Source organism: Mandrillus leucophaeus, unplaced genomic scaffold (genome assembly GCF_000951045.1).
Source record: "Mandrillus leucophaeus isolate KB7577 unplaced genomic scaffold, Mleu.le_1.0 Scaffold125, whole genome shotgun sequence".
Classification (NCBI taxonomy): Eukaryota; Metazoa; Chordata; class Mammalia; order Primates; family Cercopithecidae; genus Mandrillus; species Mandrillus leucophaeus.
The window spans coordinates 2,060,817-2,076,907 of record NW_012100876.1 but is presented as its reverse complement, the minus strand read 5'-3'; the positions used below and the strand labels follow the sequence as shown (position 1 = coordinate 2,076,907).

Sequence of the window (16,091 nt, the reverse complement as noted above, 5' to 3'; positions counted from 1 at the left end):
AATCATGAGCCACTGCGCCCTGCCAAGAACCATCTTAAACTTATATGTCAGTTTTTTCTTTTTCTTTTTACAGGTTTCAAATTGAGGAAATAAAAGGCCACGGGAAACTTTGGGTAGATAGAACCATGAAACGGTTTCTCAAGCCCCCAGAATCCACTGGGCATATGGAAAATATATATATCTTGCCCTCCTTTAAGTGCTGTCTTGAAATGAACTGTGACTTGCAAAGGGTCACCTGCTTCTATAACCCACGAACGCTTTCAAGTGCAGATCCACAGGGACGTCTTTGGGAGGCGCAATAGGGATGCAGATGGAACTGGAGAGGTTGTGAATGCTGGGATGTACCACGTGGCTTTCACCTGTAAAAATTCCCTCTGCAAAAATCAATACTGCTCGGATGATGGTGTCTGCAGGGAAGAGGAAAAACACTTTAACACCGACTCCGAGATGGCGCAGGTGCCTCTAAACACCAGCTGTGAGTACTGTCTTACCATTAGAAGTAGAAATGCATAATTCTGTATGAGCAGTTTGGGTCTCACTCCCCAGGCTGACTGACAGCGTGGTGTGGAGCCTGGTATTGGCTGGGATTATGCCCCGATGCCCATCGGCCTCGTTCAGTGGACTGGCCAATTCAGCCTGCAAAACACCCCAACCATTTCCTAGTCAGTCAACAAAACACTGAACTAATATCAATTTTAAATAACATTGCTATTCAGCTTCAAAAGACAGAGCCTCCAGAATCTTATTATTATAGTAATGATTCTTTAGAATTCAGAGAACTCACCTCATTAGTGCTCCCTTGCTCTATCTGGCCCTGTGGGAAAATACCCTTGCCTCTTTCTATGGCTATGGTCCACTGTATCCCATCATGCCTTTTACATTTTTAAGTATTGTTCTTTTAAAGTAAGCAAAGAAATTCCATTGGTACACCAAATTCAAATACAGTAATGCACGACAGGACAAATTAAAGGAACATTTCAGCCAGTTTGCTGTACACACACACACAGTTTTTACAATTGCCAATTTTTAAATTATTTGTTTTTGAAAAAGATAAAAGACATTCTATACATATTGTTCTTGCCTTTTGTCACTTAGTAAAACGACAGATACCCTTCCACATCAGTCCAAGTATTCACTCTTTGAGGTGCTTAATATTCCCCAGCACATACTCCCTACTGCTGACAAACACCTAAGTTGCTTCCAGCTGCTTTCACTGCTATAAATAAATAGTGCTGCAAGAAATGTCCTTGAATAATCAGGAAAACATTTCTACGGTTTAACTACCTGGAAGTGAAACTTCAACATCAAAGGATATATCCCCTCTCAATTGTGACACTGGCAAAAAAGGCCACACCCTGGCAATGACACTGTCATTCTTCCGCATTTGCTGATCCTCCCAGTCAGTCTCAACATTTCAGCCTCCATTACCTGGTCACATTAAGACCTACCTTGGCATTTTCCTCATAGTTACGGAGTTCCAGCAACAGATTCTGCTTCTTCTGACTCAGCTCTCGGATCAGGTCCTGCTCTGTGCTGGTGTCCATGAGGTTCCCCTTCATCTCAGCCGTGCCAGGAAGATAGCCCCGGACTAAACAGAAGGAAGAAACTCCAAGCATAACCAGGTATACTTTTAGGTCATCAATTACCTGCTCTTAAAAACAAAAACCTAAGTTCTCCCCAACTTTGGTGAATTTATTAGAACTACAGGATCTCAGTACTTCTGGTGAAATTTCCTGACATTCTGACCCACTCAAATGGAAAATGTGACTTTTTAAGCATTTTTCTCATCCCAATTTACTTTCCCCATCCACTGAGCAGCAGATTAACTGCATGTGGCCATCCATCCGGTAATCTCCCTCTACCACACCGGCAATTGCAGAAGAAAAATTGTCCTTAAAGATGACCTCCCCAGTTCGGTCACTTCGAGCATCAACCTACAAACAAAACACAAATTTAAAAGTTGCTTATGCTACACATTTAAAAACCACAATTTAAAAATAAAAATCAGCTTCAAAGGTCATTTAGTCTAGCAGTTTTCAAGAGTATTCTATGAAGCCCTACGACTTCTCAGGAGATACATATGACTGCTGGGGCCAAGAGGGACCCTAAAGAGCCTCAAGCAGCTGTGCTTTCTTCTTTTTAAATAAAAGCTGTTTTTCATATTGGCCTTCACACAATGCTTCATTTGAAGAAATGTGTCTGCTAAGAGCCAGAACATATAGTACACACAGCACAGTGCAAAACGGCATGGGCTTAATGGCCAAACTGCTCAGGTTCAGAATCTAGCTCTGCCACATACTATCCAAGGCATCTTGCAAGCTTCTTAACCATTCTGTGCTTGGTCTTTTCATCTGGCAATCAACAACCAGAACATGGAGAAATTCACAGTACTATACCTCATTGGGTTATAATGAGGCCCAATAAAGTTAACATATATCAACAGGGCCAGACACACAGAAGTACGTAATAAATGTTAGCTCTATATAAAAATTGCATCTTTATTATATATAAGTGTGTAAAGTATGTTGAATCTGAAGTTCAAAAACTACAGTTAGCCCAATCTTCCACCACACAATCTTTTACAACAACCCTGTTAAGAGTTCCTCTTCCACACAAAAACCATTCAGATCTTTAGAGAGCTCTCCTATCCTCTAAGTCTCCCATTCCCAAGAGAGAGAATAAAGAAATGACTGATCAGAAACAAATGCATCTCAGAAGTGATCATAAATGACCATCACTTAAAATGATTGATGATTATGAGGCTGGGCACGGTGGCTCATGACTGTAATCCCAGCACTTTGGGAGGCTGAGGCGGGCGGATCACGAGGTCAGGAGATCGAGACCATTCTGGCTAACACGGTGAAACCCTGTCTGTACTAAAAATACAAAAAATTAGCTGGGTTTGGTGGTACGCACCTGTAGTCCCAGCTACTTGGGAGGCTGAGGCAGGAGAATTGCTCGAGCCCAGGAGGTGGAGGTTGCAGTGAGCTGAGATCGTGCCACTGCACTCCAGCCTGGGTGACAGAACAAGACTCCGTCTCAAAAAAAAAAACCAAGATGATTATGTTCCAGGCAAGGACACAGGTATTATCAACAAAAGGCTAGCTACAGAAAATCTAGCAGAGCAATCATTTCGATGACCAATGCTACTCACTATTTTTGTCTTTTCATAAACAATCTTCTGGGCAAAACTTTGCAATAAAAACATAAAGTAATTTAGGTTACAGCCTACCCTTTGTCTACAGTATATCACTGTCAAGTATCCATGCTATTAATAACATCATGGAAGCCCGAAAATTATCAGTGCTAAAGCCTGTGAAAGAACGAATGACCTGTATTTTTACCAAAGCACATTAACGTAGCCCTCTAACTCAGACTAACCTGAACTTGCATCTTTCTACTAGTTAAAGCCTAGCTACCTAATGGCTTCTACCATGGCATTTCCACAATATTTAGCAAATAAGAAGGCTCATTTACTAACTAAGAAGCAGGACTATAAATTAATATTTCTGTGGATATTCTGATCTTTTGCTTAATCCAACAGGGAGGTTTTACCCTGAAAGGAAAGGATGGCCCTCCAACTCATCAAATGACATACAAGACAAAGTTAACTGGCTGACAGCATTTATTTAGTATTTTCACACCCGTATTCACAAGTTGGATCTGTATATTTCCTTTCTGTATATTTCTGTTAAATGTAGATAATCAGTTTTTCCACTTATATAATTTTCTTATCTTTTTCATGCTCAGGAACAGATTGCATAATAGAAAGTCCTTAAAATTTCAAAAGCATTTAACTATAAAAACATCTAGGTCAAGAATTATATTTCGAGGTAACCTGACAAGTTTTCAAATCTAGTAGTTTTCTAATTCTTAAGTCAGTCATAATAATTTATATTCCCTCAAAATATGATCCACTGCTATGATCTGAATGTTTGTGCCCCCACAAAATTCCTATCTTGAATCCTATTAGCCAAGGTAATGAATGGTATTGGCAAGTGGAGCCTGTGGGAGGTGATTAGGTCATAAGGGCAGAGCCCCCATGAACAGGATTAGTGCCCTACAAAAGAAGGTCCAGAGAGATCCCTTGCCCCTTCCACCCTGTAAGGCTCCTGTCTATGAGGAAGTGGTCCCTCAACAGACACTGAATCTACCAACACCTTGATAGCGGGTTTCCCAGCCTCCAGAACTATAAGAAATCAATTTCTGTTGTTTATAAGCCACCCACCCTATGGTATTTTGTTACAGCAGCCCAAACCAACTCAGACATCCATTTCACAGATTTTCATATTTCTTAATAAGCAACTATACAGTCTTATAATTTTTTAGTACCCCTACTAATGACAAAACTAAGTGGAGAAGCAGAAATCAACAGAGTAGCTTTTTAGAATCTGTTCTCCACATAACACCAAAGGAATGTTTACAAAGGTGCTAGAGAAAAGTAAAGATAAACCAAAGAAGAAAAGGTAAGAATTTGCTGATCCCCTTCAGGCAATCCAACACTGACAAGACAAGAAAGCGAGGGCAAATGGTATCCATGGAGATCTGGCAGCTACCTAGGCAGCTTCTAAGAAGACAATCCTGACTTGCCAAAAGACTGTAAAAAATTCTGATTTGAAGTTAAAAAAGGAAAGCAAGCAAAAGGATTTTATTTTAAAGTTATAGCTCAGAAAACAATATGCTAACATGATTCTTCCCATTAGTGCTAAGTTGTCAGGCAGTTTTGAAGATTTATTAGAAAAGAGCTATTCAAACAATTCCTTAAAACTCTTTTTTACTGTTCTACCACCTAGAATCAATCTGGCTGATGGATTCTCAGTACTTCAAATAAGAGATTTAGAAAGAATCTCCTCGAAGATTTCCCCCAAACACCGCTTATGAGACTTAACCGTCTCTCACTCTGCAGCTCTTGACAATGATAGCAGGAATAATGTGTCAAGATTATTAAGTTAAATGTGAAAACACCGCCAAGGAACGAACTGAAGTTTACATCCCAATGTTACTGTTCTAAGTCCTACAGCCAATACACCTTGGACAATTATTACTCTGAATTATACCCGAACTTTGCTATTCAAACTTACCTTCCCATTGGACCAACCAGTTATCAGTTCATTCACTCCATCAGAATTAAGGTCAAAAGCATGAATGCTCATGGCATGATTTTTCGACTGAAAAAGAATTTCAATAATTAGCACAGAAGTCTCACAGTAAGTATCAAGTGCCTGAATATCAAAGGCTGAATTATACTAACTTTAATTCTCCAGTATCGAGCTGTTTTGTCATAAACTCCAACTGTGCCATTGGAAAGGGCATAACCAAATCGACTGCCATACATGGGACAAAGAGAGGTGACTACCTGCAAAACAATCCATAAAAACACAACATCTTTTCATTAAGGCCCAGTTTACTGTCAAGTACAGCTTTGTAAGACTTCACACTCCTTATTACAACTATGTTAAAATTAGATTTAAAAGCGCTTCCAATCCATTAGTGGGGAATGTATTCCTCTTCTCTATGATACATGTCATCTACTTCACAGTTGTATAATCAGATTTAAATAAACTCACAGAGTTTGGTGTTCTAGAGCAACCTTATGTGGCAAGTTTCAGAAAATTATTTTTAAAAAACACAAAAAAACTGAAGGACTAAGGAAGAAATAAGCTAACTACACAAGATAGAGAATATGCATATATAATAGATATTATATATGTTCACCCAAGAGGCTTTAATGATTATTACTTAACTTATAACATTCTACAGTCTCAATTTTTAAAAGACTTGTAACAATTCACAATTGAATATCTTACTTCATGTATATACTTTTCTTTCTATGACATAACTTGTTTGCTAGAGGTAAAAGAAAGAACACATAATCCTTTGAAAAGTAAAAACACAGGCACCTGGATTTGTGTAGTATGTTACAATATATAGAATGCATATATGATACAGAAATATGTATAGGACTGTTCAAGGATTTGACATCCTTAAAAGGATAAACTTTGAGGTACTGAACAAAACTTTCCTTTAAAGTTAAAACCAAAGCTTAATGATATCCATGATCCTGCAGATCTACTTTCTAATTCTGCTCCTAATACAAGAGATATTAAGAAATAAATTGTATAAAGCAGAGAATAGTTATATAATTTCCTTTACACCTACAGCTTTTCTACAAAACCACCCACTTCACTTAACTATGAATACAAAGTGCTGTGTAGGATCCCAGAATTATTTAGCTCAAGGCATTCTTCTGACAATACTTCGTACTGTTCAACTGCCAAATGAATCATGATTTTGCTGATCTGGGAAAAGATATCTGAACTAGGAGCAAAACCTAACAAAGAGAACAGAAAAATGACCTTGCAAATGAACAATGCTATGAAGTCCATTTTCATAAATGTAGCCCCAGATTCCTGAGCTCCTTTACTGCTTCCTTAGTTCACCAGTTTCTTCCTTTTGTGGACTAGAAGATCAACAAGTCCCCTCAAATCCCTAACCCTATTCCAGGTTCTTGTCCTCTTTTCTAGGATTTAGGAAAGAGGCGTTTCAAGAATTCAGTCGCCTCACATCTAGTATTAACAAGCAGTAAAAATCCAACAAAATCTGAATGATTCCCACCAAAGGAGGAAAGATTTACCACAAATTAGAATGAACGGGATATGAGAATGCGGGACACAGCATCTATCAGACAGGGATTCACAAGTTGTTGTTTTTTTTTAGTGGCGGGGGAGGTTGCAAATCCCTTTGAGAATCTAATGAAGGAGAAAGTACACCTAAGCACATACACACAAAACAGACTCCCAGGCCGGGCATGGTGGCTCATGCCTATAATCCCAACACTTTGGGAGGCAGAGGCGGATGGATCACCTGAGGTCAGGAGTTCAAGACCAGTCTGGCCAACATGGCAAAACTCCATCTCTACTAAAAATACAAAAATTAGCTGGGCGTGGTGGCAGGTGCCTATAATCCCAGCTACTCGGGAGGCTGAGGCAGGAGAATCACCTGAACCTGGGAGGCAGAGGTTGCAGTGAGCCAAGATCACGCCACTGCACTCCAGCCGGGGCGACAAGAGTGAAACTCCATCTCAAATAAAATTTAATTTAATTTAATTTAAAAAAAAGAAAGACCATGTACAAGTAACTTAACAAAAAATGTAACATCAGGCCAGGCCCGGTGGGTCACCCCTGTAATCCCAGCACTTTGGGAGGCCAAGATGGGCGGATCACTTGAGGTCAGGAGTTCAACAGCAGCCTGGGCAACATGGCGAAACCCCATCTCTACTAAAAATACAAAAATTAGCCAGGCGTGGTGGTGCATGCCTATAGTCCCAGCTACTCATGAGGCTGAGGCATGAGAATAGCTTGAACTTGGGAGGTGGAGCTTGCAGTGAGCCAAGATCGCACCACTGCACTCCAGTCTGGGAGATGGAGTAAAACTCTGTCTCAAAACAAACAAACAAACAAAAAACCAGAACATCATTTTCCTCATCTATGGAAATAATAATAATTTATTTTCCTATTAGGGTTGTTGTAAGGATTCAATATGTTACTTCATATAAAGTACTTACAGCACAACCTGGCATACGATGGGTACATAATAAATGGTTGCCATTATTATTATTTGCATGTATTAACTCATTAAAAGAAATGCCTTTATGTATTTCACTATATTCAATAATTTTTCTCTATTTAATCAGTCTTTTCAAAATATATCTTAATTAGGATTTTTGTTGCTTTTCTTTCCATAACATACAGCTCTGTCTGACCCGCCCAGTTTTCATCCTAAAACCACCTGGGTTGGGAGCTGCCCCAGCACTCTCACTTGGTGTTTCATCTGACGGCGCTAATCTAGCTTGCCCAAGGTTACCACAGTTCGAGGTGGCGCTTCTTACCTCTGTTTCTGTCATTTCTGCCACAATCTCATCTTCCTTAAAAACTCGAATATCAAAATCCTCAGATCCAACAAGAAGCTGAAGGGGAAATACCATACATGTTTAGGTGAGTAAGTGAAAACAACAAAATTTCCATAAACAAAACAAAAAAATTGCACAATACTTTGCATGCTGTTTCTGCCACCCAAGATTGACAACCTCCTAATAGTCTGATGCTCAGAAATGCTCCCTCTAATGGGAGGATCAGCAGATTCAGTCAGTGAAGAAACAGGGGCTACAGCAGCTTTTATCCTGCCATGGGAGCTGCACATCTTGCCAGAATACATTATTTCCCTGAGTACCTGAAAATGTTCCCTGGATCAGCAACTTTCTCTGCCTACAGATGGAAGCCCTGTTCAAACACCAGAGCCCAGTGTCCATGGACAAGAGAGGGGCAAATCAGTGCCCAACACAGCACTTCACACCAACTGACTCCTCAGGAAGCTACTTTCTAGGGTAACCATAATTTCAAAGGCTAAAAGCCAAACTCTAAAACATTTAGATTCCTCAAAAAAGTTGGCCAAAATTGAAAACTACATACAATATGGTTTCAAAGCATCAGGAGCAATTTATAAGACTGTGAATATAACTGAAATCCCAACTCTTCTACCCTCTCTCCCCTCTCCTGTGTCTCTGAAACACCATGGCTTTGATCTTTGTACTTATGACACAAGCACAAGTGATTTATTGTTCAAAAGAGAAGAGAAAGATGAATGAGGCCAACTTCTGATCATTTAGGCAACAGAGCACCAATGTCACTGTCATGGCAAAATTTATTTGGCTGAACACACAAGAGAGGTATCTCCTCCCCCACATACCTCTTTCTTTCCATCACCATCAAAGTCACACAAGGCCAAGGAATTAACATTGTCTCCAGTAACCTGAAAATAAAACCCCAAATCATTAGTATGCCATCATTTTTCCACTTACTCCAAATATATTAACTACATGAAGGAGAGGATTACACAAAACACGAATGAATGCTATTCAAATTATTCATATCCTTTTTTAAAGAACAGAATTATAAATATTGTTCTATATTTTAATTACTCAGTGGAGTTGGTGGTTAAAAAAGAACAACATTAAAAGTGAAAATGCTTTAGGGTACCAAAAAGAATGTTTTCTTCTTCATACCGTCCAAAAGAGATCTCTTCCTTCATGATTAAAACCCTGCAGAGCACAATTGCCACCAATAATCGCAAGAGGGGAAGAAATGTCTCCCAACGTTCCCAGCACAATTGCATTTGCCCCATCTGCTACCTAAGAAAAGCAAAAGGACACATTATCTTAGACACAATAATCTGCAGGCACACTGAAAGTAATGTATATCCATATTTTTATTTGGACACCCAAATTCCTCTGTCATCATTTGTGAGAAGCCAGATGGTCTCCTGAGAGGGCAGCCAGGGCTGTCCACTGAGACCTAACCCTGTGGCTTTTGCAAGGATGAGCACAGATACAGGGTAAATCAGAGCCTTGGCTTTCACACTAAGCCACTACAAAATGCAGCTACAGTACTCTGTGGGCCCTCTGGGACCACAGGTTTCAGAGGGCAAATTCTCCAGAGAATCAAGACTTACGCCTTTAAGCACCCAAACTTGGTAATTTATTTTAACTGTTTTGGATGGAAACCTTTTTAATACTTGTAATCCAGTTCTTTACTACTCTTTTTAACTTTACGATTCTTTGTACTAAAGAGTACAAAGAATAATAAAACACCCATGGTCCCACCATCCAAAATAAATATTTTAAACTTCTTGAATAAATTACATAAGTTAATTTATTTTTGAAAGACTCAAGGACATCTTTGTAAACACTGTTTATGGTACAGGAAAATAACTGTTACTTATATAATCTTTAAGTAGGAAAACTATGAAGATTGGCTATATAGGCAAGAAAAGGTTTCATAAGAAATTAAAACTGTTAAATGGCCAAAGAAATAATAAAGTTAAAAGGTAAACAATGAAGTGGGAAAAAAACCTTTGCAATATAGAAGACAAAAAGTTAATATAAGAAGAAGGTTAATAAAAGGCAAATAAATACAAAAATGGTAAACACCTCAACCAAAAAATTAAACAGGAAATATTAGAGATTAAATACACTCAACAAACATGAAAAATGTTATTTCTCACAGTATATCATTTTTCACTTTTTGGATTAGCAATGAAAAAGAACAATAATATTCACTACCAGTCAGGGTGTAATGAAACAGGCATGATCATCATTGAGGGGGGTGTGGAAAATGATAATCTTTCTAGGGAGGAATTTACCAATATCTATCAAAAATCTCATTTTTAAAAAAGTCTTTGACTAGGCAATTGTAAAGCTGTGTCCTTGTAATGTTAATTTATGTGTCAACTTGGCTAGGCCATGGTACTCAGATATCTGGTCAAACATTATTCTAGAGCTGTTGTCAGGGTATTTTTCAGACGACATTAACATTTAAATCAGTAGATTTTGAGTAAAGCAGATTATTATCCATAATGTGGATGGGCCTCACACATTATTTGGCCCACACATTAATTGGGCCAAATTTTGAGTAAATTGAGTAGATTTTGAGTAAAGCAGATTATTATCCATAATGTGGGTGGGCCTCACACATTAATTGGCCCACGCACATTATGGATAATAATCTACTTTACTAGTAAGTCCTTCAATACTTTCTATTAAGTACTTTCTATCAAGTATTGAAGGACTTAATAAAAAAGAGACTGACCTCCCCGAAGGAAGAAGGGATTCTACCAGCAGACAGCCTTTGTACTTGAGCTTCAACATCAATTCTCTCCTAGGTCTCCAGCCTGCTGTCCCACTACACAGATTTTTGACTTGCCAGTCTCCACAACTGTATAAGCCAATTCCTGAAAATAAATATTTCCCCCTCTAATATGTACATATCCTATTGGTTCTGTTTCTCTGGAGAACCCTGACTAATACAGTCCTAAACTTAATTTCACTTCTGAACAAAAACAATGTGACCTTGAAATAGGCAAAGGGCAGAAAAAGTCCTAACCACTAAAGAAAAAATGTGATCAGTTGGACTTCATAAAAATGAAAAACTTTTGTTCATCAAAAGACACATGCCTACCGGAACAAGCCACAGACTGGGAGAAAATATTTAGTATATATAAATCTGATAAAGAGCTTGTATCCAGTATATCCAAGAAATGTCTACAAATCAATAATAAAGAGACAAACTACCAATGAAAAATAGGCAAAAGACTTAAGACACTTCACAGAAGACACATAAATGGACAACAAACACAAGAAAAGGTGCTCCGCATCAATGATTATCAGAGAAATGCAAAATGAAACCACAGTAAGATATCACTTCACACCTTCCAAAATGGCTAAAATTAAAGACTGGCAACAACAAATGTTGACAAAGGATGTGGAGCAACTGGAACTCTCCTACACTGCAGACAGGAGTGTAAAGTGATACAACCACTTTGCAAAAACAGTTGGGCAGTGTCATAAAGTTCTTATAAACCATACAGTCCAGCAATTCCACTCCTGGGTATTTACCCAAGATAAATTAAAACATATATCCACAACAAGTCTTATACAAAAAGTCTTATTAAAAACAAAAGTCCTATATGAAAATGGTTGTTAAAAACTGAAACAACCCAAATGTCCATCCACTTGTCTATCACCAAGAGAGTGGATAAACAAACCATAGTATGTTCACACAACGGAATATACTATTTTTGTTACTTAGCAACAACAACAAAAGACTACTTTTATATGCAACAACATGGATAATTCTTGCAAGCATTATGTTAAGTGAAAGAAGCCAGACACCAAAGAATACGTTCTGTATGATTCCATTTGTATGGAGTTCAACAACAGGAAAAGCTAATCTAAGCCGATAGAAGTCAGAACGGTGAATGTCTATGGGAGATAGAAACTGACTGGAATGGGGCACAACAACATTTTCTGAGGTGATGAAAATGTTCTATATTTTTATTGGGGTATTGGTTACAGGGATCCAAACTCATTGAACTGTACACATAAGGTCTGTGCAATTTTCATGTATGTACATTTTACATCAACAAAAAAAAGAAGATAACCAGTCAAATGCAGTGGCTCACATCTATAATTATAACACTTTGGGAAGCTGAGGCAGGAAGACTGCGTTAGCCCAGGAGTTTGAGACCAGCCTGGCCAACATAGTGAGACCCCATCTCTCTAAAAAATAAACAATTAGTTGGGCGTGGTAGTACACACCTGTAGTCCCAGCTACTCAGAAGGCTGAGGTGAGAGAACTGCTTGAGCCCATGAGGTCAAGGCTGCAGTAAGCCATGATCATGACACTGCACTCCAGCCTGGGTGACAGAGCAAGACTCCGTCTCAAAAAACAAAAACAAAAAGAAAGAAAACCATCTGCATTTTCAGGAACTTATCCTCAGGAAATAATTAGGGAAGTGGTCAAAGATATACAGTTATTACACTATGAACTGTAATAGAGAAACAACGGAAATAACATAAATGTTCAACAACATGGAATGGTTAAACAAATTATATTAACACAATGAAATACTATAGAACCAATAAGAATGACATAACGGGTATGTAGTAACTTCATATAAAGATGTTCACAACATATTATTGAATGAAAGAGCCACACATAATAGCCAGGGAGTGAAATGTCCTTTAACTGATAAATGGATAAATAAAATGTGGTAGATACATACAATGGAATATTATTCAGCCATAAAAATGAATTACTGACACATGCTACAACATGGATCAACCTTGAAAATATTATGCTAAGAAAAAGAAGGCACTCACAAATGATTACATATTATATAATTCCATTATTTATGAAATGTCTAGAATATGCATACTTCTAGAGACAGAAGGTAGATAACTGGTTGCCTAAGGTTAGGAGGTTAAAGAAAAATGGGGAGTGATACTAAAGCGTATGGATTTTCTTTTGGGGGTAATAAGAATGTTGAAAATTGATGATGGTGATGGTTGTACAGCTCTCTGGATACACTAAAAACCACCGAATTGTATACTTTAAGTAGGTTAGTTGTACATGTGAATCATATCTTAATAAAGCTGCTATAGGGTAAAAACAAGTAAAAGGCTACATGTATATATGATCCAATTTTACTACAAAATGTATTCATATATGCTTGATAAAAAATCTCAGTTCAAAAATTCTAGTGTGAAGTGTTATTTTTAGATGAAAAAACAGGTGTAATTTCTTTTACTTTTTACTTCCTTATTTTTTCTGTAATAAACATGAATTGCTTGGGTATTAAAGGTGCAGCAGCCTGTAGGTGGTAGGCTACAGTAAGGACTTCTCCTACAAACTATTGCACTAAACTTGAATGCGAGTCCACCAGGAGACCTGTCTACTGGCTTTCCAGGTCTTGGTTGAATTTTCAACAGGAGATCTTGACAGATGGTAGTATCACAGATTCACCTCATAGAGATAAGCTCGAGTGTCACCAAGTGATTAGCAACCATAACCAAATAAGTAAGTTCCGAGTACATAAAGCAGATGTTAATAGCAAAATCTCCATGTTGTTTATGTACACTATAACAGTCATATAATCAACATACCAAAATAAATGATCTGATCTCTTCTAAGCATAAAAAATGGACATTAATGAGTAATGACAATTTTATGGTTATAAAGGTCATACTTGCCTCTCTGTAGAACAAATCCGAATTATTGTAGACATCATAAGCCAGAAGATTAGTCTGTGTCCCCACTAAAAGGGCATCATAGCCAAGCTCAGGGTTCAATACGCCTGCAGTCAGGCAGCTGACTGCCTGGTTAATGTTGAGAAGAGAAACATCAGATTCCAGGGGGCTCTGGAAGACCCTGGATGCACTGACATGCTGGTTCCGTGTATGAGGATTATGAATAAAAACCTGAAACAAAAATAATTAATTACATTCCCTTAAAATATAAAAAATTATTGTCATACATTTTTTTAAAAAAAGAACCAGGTTACTAACACATCCACATTAACAAGAAGTCACTTTAATCTCCTATGAAACTTAAAACACTCGTACATAGTTCAACGCATGGACAACTTTCAGTCATTATGAATCATGGAAATCCAGTGGTTCTTAGCCTTGTAAGGAACAGGGAAATGAACAAGATCTAGTCACTGTTTACCAGGCCAGCTTACATGCTACCCACCAGCAGGATGTCAAAGCACTCTTAGAAGCTAGCCTTTTCCTGATCAACCTAGAATAAGCTGCTACCACCTTCAATGCGATTGCCACACACCAAGAAGATTATGGAAAACAGAATAAACACTACCTTTATTATCTTTCATCCGAGCACCTAATGAATTCACTTCCTAGACCTTAAAATGGTCTGCTAGTTAGTAAACCTGTTTCACAAACTTAAATCGAGTCATGCAAATCAAGTATCTTGAAAGCTTTCATAATTTATACCAGTGACGTAGAACTAAGTAATTAGCCCAAAGATAATCAATTCAACAGTTTCAACTATCATAAATATAATCTGAGTGTCTGCATAAATTATTCAACCTTCCTAAACTTCATCTGTAAAAAGGAGGTTCGGACTAGAAAATACATTCTCCAGAGGGACGAGATCACTCCCAGGACAGGTAAATGGGTTTGCGACACAGGAATCGTGTAGCCCTTCGCAGGACCACAGGACCACAGTACAAAAAGAGATATACAGTATATCTGAGGTATCAGAATTTCACTGGGGAAATCTTCATGGTCTAAAAAAGTTCCAAGGTGGGCAACATGAAAAAAAAGGTTGGGGGGATGAAAAATACTGGACTAGAGGTCCCTCTAGCCCCTTCTATTTCTAAAATGTATAAAATTTACATGAGTATTTTATCTCTTTCACATAAATCCAAACAGAATTAATTTTAAATTAATACCTACCCAAGGTAGCCTATTCAACAAAAAATAATTTTCAAAAGAATTGACTAAAAACATAGAAAAGATGTGCAGCCACTGAACACTGCCTTCATGTTCCGTCTGTGTAACACTTGACAACATGCTTTGGTCAATGTTAATTGCATTTGAACCTGACATCAACCCTTGATTTTCAGATGAGGTCGGAAGAGTTAAGGCCCTTTGCCAAGGTCTTGAGACCGGTGACAGGGCTAAGACAAGAGCCTGATGTGCTCCAGACCCTGAGCTCCAGCCACCACCACATCACACTTCCTTTTATAACAGTTCTGAACAAACCAGTTCTTACAGAGTTTTCCACAAATCCAATATGCTGAGAAAGAACAGGAGGGGAAATAGCTTACAGGCTCCATATTCATTCTTACTGGAATGGAAAGAGTTTGCAATTTTTATCAAGAGCAACAAGGGTCTCAGGAATCAGACTTTCCCCCACTTCACTCCTGCTGTTCTCTGCACCCAGAAAGTCCACAGGGAAACAAGTCTGTCCCTTCAGGCAAGGAAAGAAAGCCAACCTCAGTCACATGACAAAAGGACCACTCCCAGGGTTTCCAAAGGACTGGCTGAAGTTCACACATCTGTTCTAGCTGAGGAGGTGCTGCAAACAAGGTAAATTCAACTGACCCCTAAGCATTACCGTGAGAGAAAAAATGTCCCCAGAGGAAAACTCTAATGTTCACCCTGCAAGAGATTCCTTTTATTTATTTATATGTTTTTTGAGATGGAGTCTTGCTCTGTTGCCCAGGCTGGAGTACAGTGGCACAATCTTAGCTCACTGCAACCTCTGCCTCCCGAGTCTCAGCAATTCTCCTGCCTCAGCCTCCCGAGTAGCTGGGATTACAGGGGTGCACCACTACGCCCAACTAATTTTTGTATTTTTAGTAGAGACGGGTTTCAGTTGGCCAGGTTGGTCTCGACCTCCTGACCTCAGTTGATCTGCCCATCTTGGCCTCCCAAAGTACCAGGATTGCAGGCGTTGAGCCACCATGCACGGACAGAGACTCGTTTTAAAAATATCCTTACTGCCGGGCGCGGTGGCTCACGCCTGTAACATCAGCACTGTGGGAGGCCGAGGTGGGCAGATCACAAGGTCAGGAGATCGAGACCATCCTGGTTAACACGGTGAAACCCCGTCTCTACTAAAAATACAAAAAATCAGCCAGGCGTGGTGGTGGGCACCTGTAGTCCCAGCTACTCAGGAGGCTGAGGCAGGAGAATGGTGTGAATCTGGGAGGCAAAGCTTGCAGTGAGC

The 16,091-nt window shown here is 38.8% G+C and overlaps 1 protein-coding gene and 1 long non-coding RNA gene across 2 annotated transcripts in view; one reads left to right on the top strand and one right to left on the bottom strand.

The window, feature by feature from the left end:
* Positions 1-3,041, top strand: part of LOC105533434 — a 3,897-nt gene extending 856 nt beyond the window's left edge. The window contains exon 2 of the long non-coding RNA XR_001005114.1: positions 2,969-3,041. This is a non-coding gene — a long non-coding RNA (uncharacterized LOC105533434). The remainder of the gene's footprint in view (positions 1-2,968) is intronic.
* The window catches only part of BBS2 (Bardet-Biedl syndrome 2), a 32,842-nt gene that overhangs the window by 13,265 nt on the left and 3,486 nt on the right, over positions 1-16,091 (bottom strand). Inside the window, exons 2-11 of the mRNA XM_011971900.1 lie at positions 13,586-13,813; positions 9,062-9,187; positions 8,746-8,808; positions 7,889-7,966; positions 5,252-5,356; positions 5,082-5,168; positions 1,799-1,934; positions 1,449-1,588; positions 492-636; positions 236-407 (exon numbers count right to left, since the gene is read on the bottom strand). Of these exons, the coding sequence (XP_011827290.1) occupies positions 236-407; positions 492-636; positions 1,449-1,588; positions 1,799-1,934; positions 5,082-5,168; positions 5,252-5,356; positions 7,889-7,966; positions 8,746-8,808; positions 9,062-9,187; positions 13,586-13,813 (1,280 nt within the window). The remainder of the gene's footprint in view (positions 1-235; positions 408-491; positions 637-1,448; positions 1,589-1,798; positions 1,935-5,081; positions 5,169-5,251; positions 5,357-7,888; positions 7,967-8,745; positions 8,809-9,061; positions 9,188-13,585; positions 13,814-16,091) is intronic.